Source organism: Puntigrus tetrazona, chromosome 17 (assembly GCF_018831695.1).
Source record: "Puntigrus tetrazona isolate hp1 chromosome 17, ASM1883169v1, whole genome shotgun sequence".
NCBI lineage: Eukaryota > Metazoa > Chordata > Actinopteri > Cypriniformes > Cyprinidae > Puntigrus > Puntigrus tetrazona.
In genome coordinates, this window is record NC_056715.1 from 4,503,068 (window position 1) to 4,515,230 (window position 12,163).

Sequence of the window (12,163 nt, forward strand, 5' to 3'; positions counted from 1 at the left end):
ATTAATATAACAGTATAGTTTTTAACTAGGCTATGCAATTATTTTGACTACATTAATGAATTGAGACTCATTACATATATGTATGTCTTTAAAATTAATATTACATATGCATGTATATATATAATATATTGATACTGATGTAAATAATAAATCCCTGATAAAGGGAGCAAGCTGAAAGAGAGAGAGATATATATAATTACTGATTTTGTCATTTTATTTTTATATATTATTTTGTATATGGAGTAATATATTTGATTTGATTAAACATTGAATGAAAACATTTGTACAAGTGTTAAGATTTATCAGTTATAAGACTCATAAAGTGTATGTATGTTTATGCATATTATAAATGGTTATATTAATTACTAATGTATTATGTAGCAAACTCTGTGTGTGTGTGTGTGTGTGTGTGTGTGTGTGTGTGTGTGTGTGTGTGTGTGTGTGTGAATGATCAGCAGACACTGATTTGATTTATCAATGAAAACTCAAGTCATATGCAGTTATTAAATGCCTTTGTTGAGCAATTACTGCCATCTAGTGGTGTTTAAATTATCTATTTTTACTAATGTTTACTACAGCCAACCCATGTTTATTTCAGCTTCTGGTCTCTTACCACTTGTTTAATATTAAGAAAATGATTACAAGACGTTGCGAAAGATTGTAACTCTATCTAAAAGGTGTGGTGTGGGTCAACAGTGTGCTTTCAGCAACACACCAAAGTCAACTTCTACTGCACACCTATAAATGATCCTAGAGAACATTTTGAGCTCTGAAATACTGGAAATCTTCCCAAAACGGCCTCCATAATCGCAAAGCATGCATTAACGTGTCTCTAATCTCCTGCGCGACAACTCAAAAGACCATGTCACAGGAAACCACAGGCATTATCATCAGAAGAAAGATGATATAATCTTGTCGTCTTCCTTCTCGACGTTGATGGTCTTCGACCCTTCTACTTCCTCTTACTTGTTCTGTCGTTTTACAAACACTTTTACAGCAGACAGGCATGTTGAAACACGAATGAGGTGTGTCTCCCAGCACAGACAGAGCATTGCTTAATAGCTTTAAATCAAAATAACAGACAATGCATAATTCCTGAAAGTTACGTTTTGTGAGCTCTATGCCTCTTTTAAGCTTAATTATCATTACGAAACCTTTTTAGCTCTATTTGTTGTGGTTTGGGAAACTAAGTTTGCTGAGGGACAAGGGTAGGGAAACATTAACTTCTCAAACTGAATGTTGACAGATGACGTCACGTCGTGTGGGTTTTGTTTTTTTTACACCGTGTGAATATGAAAGACTATGACACGCGTTAAAAGTCGCAGCAACCCTCTTCCTCAGTCACGCGGATTGAACGCGGGTGGACAGATATCTGATCTGAGGTAAACGCGGCCGTTTGTGTTGCGGCTGAACTCACCTTTGGGACAAGTTCTGCGCTGCTGGAAAGCGTTTGCTTTTACTGACCAGGATGAAGCAGTCAAAAAGTACGCTGGAACGGATTGACTTGAGCTTTCTGTCTGCTGAGGAAGAGGCGGCCATCCGTCAAGTGCTTCTGAGAGATGAAGATTTAAAACGGCTGGAGAGTGGACGGGTCAGGTAGGAAGTGCTTGTTTGACCTTCACTGCAGTCTGCTGGACAGGTCAAGCATGCTTACCACAGGAACCCAAGCACCGAGGATGCATTTGACTGTTTGTTTTCTCTAACATTAAAGTTTTTAGGAAGTTACTCACTGGTTGGTTGGCTGGTGGGTTATGCATTTATTTATTTTATTTAATTCATTTTATTCTATTCAATTTTAATGTGTTTTAAATATAATAATAAAAAAATAGATGCATTTATTTGAGTGTTGAGATTTGTTTGTATCTAAACATACAGTAAAAATTGCTAAATTATTCCAAAACTGTTAGCAGTGGTGTCAGTTGGCATTTGGAGTGGTGGCACATTAGATTTGTAAATATGTTTCTGCCATACTTCAGCTTGTTGTTATGATAAACCAAGTGTGAGCATCTGTTGACCCATATTTAGTGAAAATAACATGTGTTCTGCATTTGCTACGGTCGGTCTCTGAGGGTTAAGTGTGCTTAATTAAAAGGATAGTTCATCCAAAAATATAAATTCTGTCATAATTTACTTCATCTCTGGTTGTTCCAAACTTAAAGGGTGTTTTTATGACATCAGGAAACTGAGGCAGTCTGTCCCTGACCTCACGCAGCTGAAGACTTTGACAGGTGAGTGGTTTGAAGAGCTCAAGGTCAGGCGATACGGACAGCAGACGGATGTCACAGCAGTGGTGAGGTCCTCCATGAGATGGAAGAAAACAGCAGGTATGCAGGAATACATTCCTTCCTTATTGAGCTCATGCTGTTATCTTTAAGTACATACACCACACCTGTCTGGTCATTTCACACTTTTTGTATGCTGACTGAGTCATGTATACACATTGCCCTTAGCTAACTGTGAAACCTGACTTTACTCTTAAGTGAATATAAACAACTTTGCATTTGGGTTTGAATCCTGCAGTTTTGAATATGTCAGAACTGATTATATTTGGCATTTCTTTTTAAACTCAGCTCATAAACCCAACCCGTTCTTGAATAATCCACTAGACGAGAACAAAGAGCAAGGCAAGGAGGATCGCAGCACAATTTCAAAGTAATGGTTTTTATTTTACAGCTCTGACCTTCTAAAATAATGAATTTCAGATTGATTTTCAAAATTCAGTAAATGTTTTATTTTTTCTGTCTACTATAGACCATCAGCTGACCCTAGATTAATTCATCCAGCTCTTAGTAAAGAGGTTTGTCTCGTTTTATACATTTTATTTTTCTGTAAATATTTATAATGTAAGACCAGCATTTTATTTGTATTTTATTTTATTGTTTTTGTTATTTAATTTAATTTTATCTTTATTTATTTACAGACTTATCATCAATACACTGATGAGGACTTGGATGGTGGTGAGTTTTAATTACATGAATAAACATGGATTTAATTTTTAACATAAATGAATCATCAAATGGGAATCTAGGGTTGGTAAGATTTGTTTTAAATATGATCACGAAGCCTGCATTTATATGACAGAAAATACACAAAAAATAAACAGTACAATTGTATTTATTTACTTCAGGCTTCAGTGTCACATGATCCATTGAAATCATTCTCATATGCTCATTTGGTGTTCAAGAAACATTTCATATTAATAGTTTATATTAGACACTTTGGTGATGTTTTGGTCATACTTTTTAGTACTAATGATCTGTGTTTACAGAGACTTCATCTGTTCCACAAAAAGCAGCAAGAAAAAAAAAATTGCGAGCAGAACTTGATGGCAATCGTGTCCTCAATAGCACTGACCCACAATGCAATCCATCAGAAGCACAACCCAAAGAATTCTCTGGGGACCAAACAACAACAGTTTTTCCCTTCTTCAGTACAGTTCAAGACACTAAACCAGAAAGAGGCACCACAAAACATGCAACAAATCCAGAGCCGAGGCAAAAGGTTTCACTCCCTTCAGCATTGCGAAGAGACCAGTCATTTGAAGAGAACTGGGTAAAGATCTCTCTCGAACCGAACACAGTGAAACCTGTGCATGATGAAAGCAATAGTGTTGGATGTAATCAAAAAGAGGTAAAACTGCATGCTGAGAATACAGAGGCCTTGAAGAAACAAGACAGAAACGTAGAGCCTCCATCTTTAAATTTCACGGATCAAACATCTTTTCAAATTGTATGTCAGGCTAAGCCTAAATACGATTTCTTAGAAAGATGTTCATCGACTGAGTTTCAGAATCAACCACGGACCTTAGTTTTCACCAGTGATGAGTCAGAGTTGAATAGACCGTCAGATCATGAAGCTTTAGATGAGGTTAACGAGTCTACTAATGCTTTCCAAGATAGTACATGCAGAGATCAGCAGTGTTCAGTTGAATGTGCGTTTAGAGAGTCTGAGAGCGATAAACTGCATCCCTCAAACTTTGCTAATGAGCATGATAAGAGAAAGATGGTCTCCAGAGATATTCTTAATGATGAAGCAAGATCAGACAGGAAGGGAGGTGAAGGGAAGAATGTACGCAGTGGTTTACTTGCTGAGACAGATATAGATCAAGTAGTTGAGTGTGAGGAACGAATCAATAAGCATTCTTCTGCTGAAAAAGCACCCCAAAGTCAGTTGTTAAAATGGGGGATTGAAATGGATTCTCACATATTTCCCTCTGACACTCTGCAGGGGAAAGACGCTTTCAGTGATTCTGCCAATGACCGACCAGTGGAAATGGAAAAGGGAACACCTAATGAAAATAAGCAGTTGCAGAATAAAACAGCTGATTTAAGTGAAGTGCAAGATTTTAGAATTTCGTCACCACCTTCAAAACCAAGTGTCAGTGACAAAACCCTGCAACGATATCTTGATGCCCACGAAGAGAGAGAAAAAATAAAAATAAAGCCATCAAATGATCAGAACTTGCCAAATAACACTAAAAATAAGAGTCAGGTTTTAGCAGAATTAAGCCAGGACTATCTTTCAATGACCGATGATGGCAAATTAGTGCACAGTGGAAATGCTGGAGTGCAAGTTAACACTAAAAATATTGACGAAACTGTTGTTGAACCAATTCTACTTGTTAAACCTACGAGCGAAGATGTTGGTTCTCCAAAGATGAAACCTGAGAAGGACAATGCTGATAGTGAGCAGAGGACAGAGTCAGATATTCTACTAAGTGTTCTGGCAAGAGCTCAAAAGGAAAGACCACCCATACTACAGAAGATCACCATTCAGGAGCCAAAGCAGGAGACTAGAGATGATACGGTTCCTACAATAGTCATTATGCCATCTGAATCTCCAGATCCAACAGAAATGAAAGGTAAACGATTATGAGATCTTAATATTAGATTCACCCAGTTAGCTTGAAGTGTGAAATGGCGTGTCTGATTTCTAAAATGCCCTCAAGGCGTGATATTTGAGAGAGACACTCCCTGTATTGTGTGTCTATTCACTTAAGCTCTGGTTTAACCTGTTAGATTTCTCCCGGTACATATACATAGATTTATTATCTTATTTGAGCTTTATTCTTTGATTTCTTTAGGACAAAAACACGGGGTGTTCTTTTTGGAGGATTTACTTAAGGGATCTAAAACTCCTTCCTACACCGCAGATGCTTGGGAGGTGAGCTACTGTTCATCCTGCAAATAGAATTTATACTGTTGCAGCGCTTGAAATATCATTTCATCATTCCTTTTATCACCCACTGCAGTGTGCAGCGTTGATCACAGTAAGCTGCTTGACTGTCAGAAGTATGTTTTGCTTTGCTGTTTTTGTTGGCATTGCTCTCTGTGTTGCAGGATGAAGGAGTTGATTCAGATGATGATGACACTTCACTGTCCAGCTATGGGTCAAATCTCTCTAGCAGAAAAGGCTATTCGGCTAGCGCATTGTCTCTTACTGATGTGAGCTGGCTCTTTTTTATTTTTAAAGATGTTTAAAAGCCAGTTTGCCATTGCTTGTCCGAACTTGTCAGATAGCTGATAAACAGTTTATTGCAAGTAATTCCAGCCTAAATTTACGGTTGAGCCAAAGTTGATCTGTTTGATAGGCAACATAACTCCAGTTAAAGTAAATCAACAGATGCATCCGGATATTAAACGTCCCAAAAGTAATCTAAACAACTAAAAATGCATTTAAGTAGCCCTTAAGGGGCATAAAATATCTGCTTTCCATAACGCCATTGAATGTTGTTATGTTTCGCTGGTCTAGCACATGCTTAGACACAAAGGCCGTCGTGCTCCGGTGGGGCGCAGGTTCAAGTACAGACTGCGTCATTTCCTAATCCCATATTTCCCCTCTCTCCCACCCTTTCCTGTCATCATTTACAAGTACAAGACAATAAAAGTGCACAATTAAAAAAGATTGGTGTTCCAGAGATTTATCTTGTTCTCTCCCCCCCCAAGCGCACCGGTAGTTTGCTGAGTGTGTACAGCGACGCAGGGGATTTTGGGAATGTCGAAGTGCAGGGCTCTGTGGAGTTTGCAGTGATGTACAGCCCTATTGGAGAGCTTATTATCATGATTGAACAGTGCCAGGATCTGGCCATAGCTAATCCACGTAAACAGCGCACTGACCCGTGAGTTCTCAAACTTAAACAGTCTGTCTGTCTATCTGTCTATCTATCTATCTCTCTGTCTATCTATCTATCTATCTATCTATCTGACTGTCACTGTATCTGTCTGTCTTCAGTTATGTGAAGACTTATCTCTATCCAGACAAGTCACGTCGCAGCAAAAGGAAAACTTCTATTAAAAAACGGACCGTGAATCCAGTTTACGTCGAATCTCTTAGAGTACGTTCCTCCCTGTGACACTAAATCACGATATCATATTTGTATTTAATGTAACCTTGCATCTTATCTGTGCTAATCAGTACAAAGTGAAACGTGAAGAGCTGCCAGATAAGACTCTGAATCTGTCCGTATGGCACAACGACTCCAGGGGCCGAAATGTGTTCCTGGGGCAGGTTGAGATCAGTTTTAAGACCTGGGACTGGGGACACGAGGCCCTCACATGGTACAACCTACAGCCAAAGGTACACTTGCGGAATTAGTCGAAAAACACACTTCTGTTACAAACATAGGTCTGTTTTAGAAGTATATTATATTTTCTTTTAATTATAGAACTCTGAAAATCAAGAATTGCAAGAGACTAATGGATCGTTATCAGTTTCACTGAAATATGTTCCTCCGGAGTCTGGTACAGTTTCATATATTGATGTTGTGTCTGTGTATTTCATTTCATTTTGTAAACTTAAGTTTAGAAATGCAGCTTGTGACGAACATGTAATTTACCTTCAGGTGGGTTGAAGAGCAGCACTGGGGAGATTCATGTGTGGCTGCGGGAGGCAAAAGAATTACGCCGCCTTAAGCCGCAGGGAGTCGATTCTTTTGTTAAGTGGTGAGGGTGTGTCTGTCATCTGTTACGGACATGACTTTCAAAGTCGCTAAAGCCATTGTTCCATCTCTAATGCTCTTTCTCCCTCTCTCACGCTTCCTCATTGTCATGTTTGAAGTGTCATGTTTTTTTTGTTAGTTTACAAAAAAAACAAAAACAATCAAAATGACATGAGAAGAATGGAAACAAGCCAGATGACCCATTTCATTCATTTTGTTTGGTTTAGACTAAAGGACAAAAGTGAATATGGAACTAACTTCAGCGTAACTCATTTTACACATGGTCAGACCGAATGTTTAATTTAGTATTTTTTTATTCTTATTTCACCCCGGAATCAAAAGAAGGAAAAAAATGTATTATATTGTGCAATTAAAATTAAAAGGAAAAATTATCATTACTGTTATTCCTCCAGTTATCTTAAATAAAACTTATTTTGAGATTGTTATAAAATAAAGTATATTATTGTTTACATATGTACATGTTTGTATATTTATATTTATGTAATGTTAATTGTTATAAATAATAATAATAATAATAATATATATATATATATATATGATTTATAACACACACATAAATATTTTATAAAAGTATACATGTATGTGTGTGTGTCTTTTATATAAAATGTAAATATACATAGTATATTTCATGCAACCACAATTTATTTGACAGCCCTAATTTTCTCTTTTTTAAAAATATGTCAATAATAAATTTATTTTGTTTGATTTTGGGGTGAATTCTAACCTGGACATATTCTTTACCGGTGAAATTCACAAATGATTATTTTTTGGTTACTTAGCTACATCTTACCAGATACCAGAAAGAAAAGCCGCCAGAAGACTCGCATTATAAAAAAGTCTCAGGACCCCGTGTATAACCATGCCATGGTGTATGATGGGTTCAAAACTGGGGAAGTCAGTGAGGCCTGCTGTGAATTGTCAGTTTGGGATCACAACACACTTGCCAATCAGTTTCTGGGAGGACTGCGCCTCAGTCTCGGAACAGGTAATAAAACCTTTTCTCCATTGCAAATGTTTTTTATACCTGATATATTTAACCTAGATTTTGTGTGAGTCATGATCTTAAAGCTGATGGCAGGTTTCTTGAAGCCATTCCATTAACAGTCTCTCTCTTCACTTGCAGGACAAAGCTATGGCAAGAAGGTTGATTGGATGGATTCGATGGATGAGGAAATTCAAATATGGAAAAGAATGTTGGCCAATCCAAACAGCTGGGTTGAAGGAGAGCTTCCCCTGAGGTCTTCCATGACCCCGAGGAAATGAACCTCCTGAAGTTGTGGTCTTGAATGTTTAGTTGCGAAAGAAAAACAATTCCCAGAGCAAACTGAGCATTTCCAGTTACTTAATCGGTTTCTTCATTTCAGCCCTTCTCTCAACAAAGAAGGATTTTGCTGCAACTTATAAAGAGTGTATTAAATGTTGAAACTTTCTGAACATCAGAGACGTTGTATTCGAGTATATGTAGTCGATCATACTTAATCATATTAAATAATTACCCATACATAAATCGATATGTGTGTTAAGATACATGATTATAGTGATTAATTCCAAAATAAAAAAAGTAAAAGAAGGTGATGTTTTGATTGTTCATTGAAAAGATTAGAAAACACACACACGTAGATTTATATCTGTGTGTGTGTGCGTGTGGAAAAACAAGTGTTTTCATGTATTTGCTTTTATTTTTGTTTTAGCTTTTTACAAAAAGTAGCCCTGCTGAAGAACTGATCTGACCTGAATGTTTCATTCGTTCCAAGAGAACTTTTCAAATCTTCTGTCGTCATGGTAACGTGCATGCCTCAGCATTTTGAAGGCTCTGTCGTGCTAAGTTGCTACTCCTACTGCAGATGGCGGTATTTCACGCTTTCTATGCACTCCCTTTTTCCGAGACATATCCTCCCAAAATATAACGGAGATTGAGAAGTTCTGGAAGTCCATAAATTCGAGTTAGCTGACGTTTAACTTCACCCTTCTGACTCATTCCCTCCAACGGGTGGGATGAGAGAACGTTCGCCGGAGGGAAAACCATTTTATATCGGATCTGCTTATTTTTGAATTTATCACTGAAATGTACTTCAAAAGTTATCCTAACTCTCAAGAAGGTTGGCGTTTTTAACGACTTTTCAGGTAAGAAATACAACACGACATGGCCAGCATTTATTGGAGGTATGATAAAACGTACAATTTAGTACGATGGTGTAGGCCGATATGTTTTTTATGCATGTTTTAGTAGGCGACCATTTTTAAATAGCGGTCCTTTGTTTATAGTCTTATTTTTTCGAAGTGTATAGCTTAAAATATATTAGTAGGTTTAAACTGTGATTGTTAAACCTCCACTGTTTGTTTACCCAGAAATTGTGTATTTTTGTAATTTAAAAAATGCTATGTTTCATGTAAAAAATGTTATCCTTTAGTGTTTGTGTTTTAGGCTTTTTACTGGTTCTGAATTTTATTTAGTTAAAAATTGCGATAATTTTTGAGGTTAGATATCTGTTGAAAAGTCAGAAAACCCCAGAGCTTTCATTCAGAGCAGGAATTGACCCAGGAACATTGCTAAAGATGAGCCAAGGACTTATGTTATTGTGTTTGGCAGTCATAGGGGGAGCGAGGAGACCACTCGGATGTGTTTAACTCTGGGCTTCATCTGTGTTTATAATACTCATTGAATTTACTGTCTTTGTCAGCTTGAAGGTTGGTCATCTCCAGTCTAATCCAGAACATCTTTCATCATGGGTGACTGGAGCGCGCTGGGGAAACTTCTTGACAAGGTCCAGGCGTACTCCACGGCAGGCGGCAAAGTCTGGCTCTCTATCCTCTTCATCTTCCGGATCCTGGTCTTGGGGACTGCGGTGGAGTCTGCCTGGGGAGACGAGCAGTCGGCGTTCAAGTGCAATACACTGCAGCCCGGCTGTGAGAACGTGTGCTACGACAAGTCATTCCCCATTTCCCACGTGCGCTTCTGGGTGCTGCAGATCATATTTGTGTCCATGCCGACCCTCCTGTACCTCAGCCACGTAGTGTTCCTCATGCACAAGGAGGAGAAATTGAATAAAAAGGAGGAGATATTACGAGACATCCAGAGCAAAGGAGGAGACGTGGATGTGTTTTTGAGGAAAATTGAAATGAGGAAGTTTAAGTACGGCCTGGAAGATCACGGGAAGATCAAAATGAGAGGAGGGATATTTTACACATATATAGTGAGCATCGTCTTAAAGTCCATATTTGAAATAGTTTTTCTGTTAATTCAGTGGCACCTTTATGGATTCAAGCTGTCGGCTGTTTATACGTGTCAAAAGTTCCCTTGTCCACATAAAGTGGACTGCTTTTTGTCTCGTCCCACCGAGAAGACAGTTTTTATCATCTTTATGTTGGTCGTGTCGCTTGTCTCTCTGGGCCTTAACGTCTTTGAGTTTTTTTACGTGATTTTCAAGAGAATGAAGGATCGATTCAAAGAGTCAGAGAAAAACTTTGATAGGGCCTGTAATATCAAGCCTTGCCCAAGGAACTTATCCAGTTACGGGTATTACAACGACTGCTCGGCCCCTGCTCCTAATCTGGGCTACAACCTAAATACAGGCGACAAGTCCAACTCCTCTGACAATTACGACAAGCAGGCTAATGAGCAGAATTGGACTAATTACAGTACAGAACAGAACCAGCTGGGTCACACTCAGCGCTTTCCATATTCTGAGAAAGTGGCTCTGGGGAAGGATCTTCTGCTGCTCAAGGAGCTTGAACCTCGACCCAGTAGCCGAGCGAGCAGTCGGGCCCGGCCGGATGATCTTGACATCTAGCAGAATCCTCAAGCAAAGACCCCATGGACAATTTCTACTTTCCACAAGTGGTGAATATTAAAAAAAAAACTGTGAAAAGGACACTGGTCACTGACATCTGAGGTCACTGAGAGCCAAAGAATATTGTTTCAGCATTAATATTTATTTTATTCGTTTTTGCTATTGTAACAGTTTTTCTTTAAGTTAACTGTAAACCTTAAAGATAAACCTTTGTGGAAGTGAAGCATATTTATAAGATGCGATTGTGAAAATGTAAATAATTTTACTGGTTTGCTCTAGAATAAATTTAATACAGTATATGGGTAGTTTATGCATATGTGTCCATAAACTTTTTTTTTTTTTTTTTTTACATAAGTTGAAATGCATAATGAAAATGCTATTTGTTAAGTCTGGCAACAGGTCGGAATTTCCTTTGAAGTTTTCACCATTTTGTCTTCATATAGTCTCTAATTTATATGATATAATGCTGCATAGATAATTATAAACAGCATTAATACTAGTAATAAGTAATGTCTCTCTCTCTCTCTCTCTCTCTCTCTCTCTCTCTATCTATCTATCTATGTATCATAAAAAGCCTGAGATGGATTTAATCTGGTCCTTTTTAACAAAAACTAAAATCAGGTTTAAAATATTATTTTAACTGAAATTAAATATATGCATTTTACTACTTTATATGTCAAAATAACTAAAACTGAAATATTATTTAACATGAGAAACTATTTAGACATAAAAAAAATATATATATATATATATATATATATATATATATATATATATATATATATATATATATATATATGAGAGAGAGAGAAGAAACACTGATGGTAATTTTCCATACGTTTTCAGGTACAATGTATCTTTTATATTTTTCAGGAAAGAAAGAGTGAAATCAAGTTAGATGTGTGATGTTTTGCAGCACACATAAATCTATCTAGTTTTACCCTACTGGAATAAATTAAGATCATTCATTCTACTCCAGCAGGAACTGAACATGAACATTCTTTTTTCCATTCTTTTTCCGACAGCGTTTTTCCATTGCGGGAAGTTAGCCAGAGCGTATAAATGAAGCACTGTTTTCTGGATTCTTTACAGTAACTGTACATAGTCTTCTGCTCTGGACCAGTAAAGACCAATGTCAAACCACCTGACTGCTTATCAGTGCTAAGTGTTGACATAAATGTTGGTTAACATATTCACATAATTCACAAGTGGCAAATTGACTCCCTCTGACTGACAAATGAAAGTCACTAAAACAAGCCTGAAATTAAAACGAGTTAATTAGATTCAACTTTTTCCTCTGTTCTCAGAGTTTCCTATTTATTCGAAGGACTAAATGAAAACACATGCTTTCACTCGAGTCTGCCAGCCACATGTGGCTTAGCAAAAATGCAAAAAAAAACAAAAAACAAAAAAA

General features: G+C 37.4%; 2 protein-coding genes across 2 annotated transcripts; both read left to right on the plus strand.

Annotated features, from left to right (window-relative positions):
* Positions 1 to 1,069: 1,069 nt before the first annotated feature.
* On the plus strand, positions 1,070 to 8,533 carry si:ch211-266g18.6 (synaptotagmin-like protein 2). Its single transcript, XM_043262838.1, has 15 exons — positions 1,070 to 1,596; positions 2,179 to 2,324; positions 2,571 to 2,652; positions 2,752 to 2,797; positions 2,921 to 2,957; positions 3,269 to 4,861; positions 5,084 to 5,163; positions 5,340 to 5,444; positions 5,946 to 6,118; positions 6,232 to 6,334; positions 6,415 to 6,576; positions 6,665 to 6,740; positions 6,842 to 6,941; positions 7,738 to 7,943; positions 8,082 to 8,533. Exons 1-15 carry the CDS (start codon positions 1,469 to 1,471, stop codon positions 8,219 to 8,221), a joined length of 3,177 nt encoding a protein of 1,058 aa, XP_043118773.1. The 5' UTR covers positions 1,070 to 1,468; the 3' UTR covers positions 8,222 to 8,533.
* A 134-nt stretch (positions 8,534 to 8,667) lies between these two features.
* On the plus strand, positions 8,668 to 11,046 carry gja1a (gap junction protein alpha 1a). Its single transcript, XM_043262839.1, has 2 exons — positions 8,668 to 9,082; positions 9,640 to 11,046. Exon 2 carries the CDS (start codon positions 9,685 to 9,687, stop codon positions 10,747 to 10,749), a length of 1,065 nt encoding a protein of 354 aa, XP_043118774.1. The 5' UTR covers positions 8,668 to 9,082; positions 9,640 to 9,684; the 3' UTR covers positions 10,750 to 11,046.
* Positions 11,047 to 12,163: the final 1,117 nt, after the last annotated feature.

Excerpts from the sequence above, each read along its gene's own strand:
- si:ch211-266g18.6 (XM_043262838.1), top strand. The coding sequence starts at position 1,469 with ATGAAGCAGTCAAAAAGTACGCTGGAACGGATTGACTTGAGCTTTCTG. Across the intron at positions 1,597-2,178 it reads CTGGAGAGTGGACGGGTCAG|GAAACTGAGGCAGTCTGTCC; the intron begins GTAGGAAGTGCT and ends TTATGACATCAG. Across the intron at positions 6,335-6,414 it reads TTTACGTCGAATCTCTTAGA|TACAAAGTGAAACGTGAAGA; the intron begins GTACGTTCCTCC and ends TGTGCTAATCAG.
- gja1a (XM_043262839.1), top strand. The coding sequence starts at position 9,685 with ATGGGTGACTGGAGCGCGCTGGGGAAACTTCTTGACAAGGTCCAGGCG.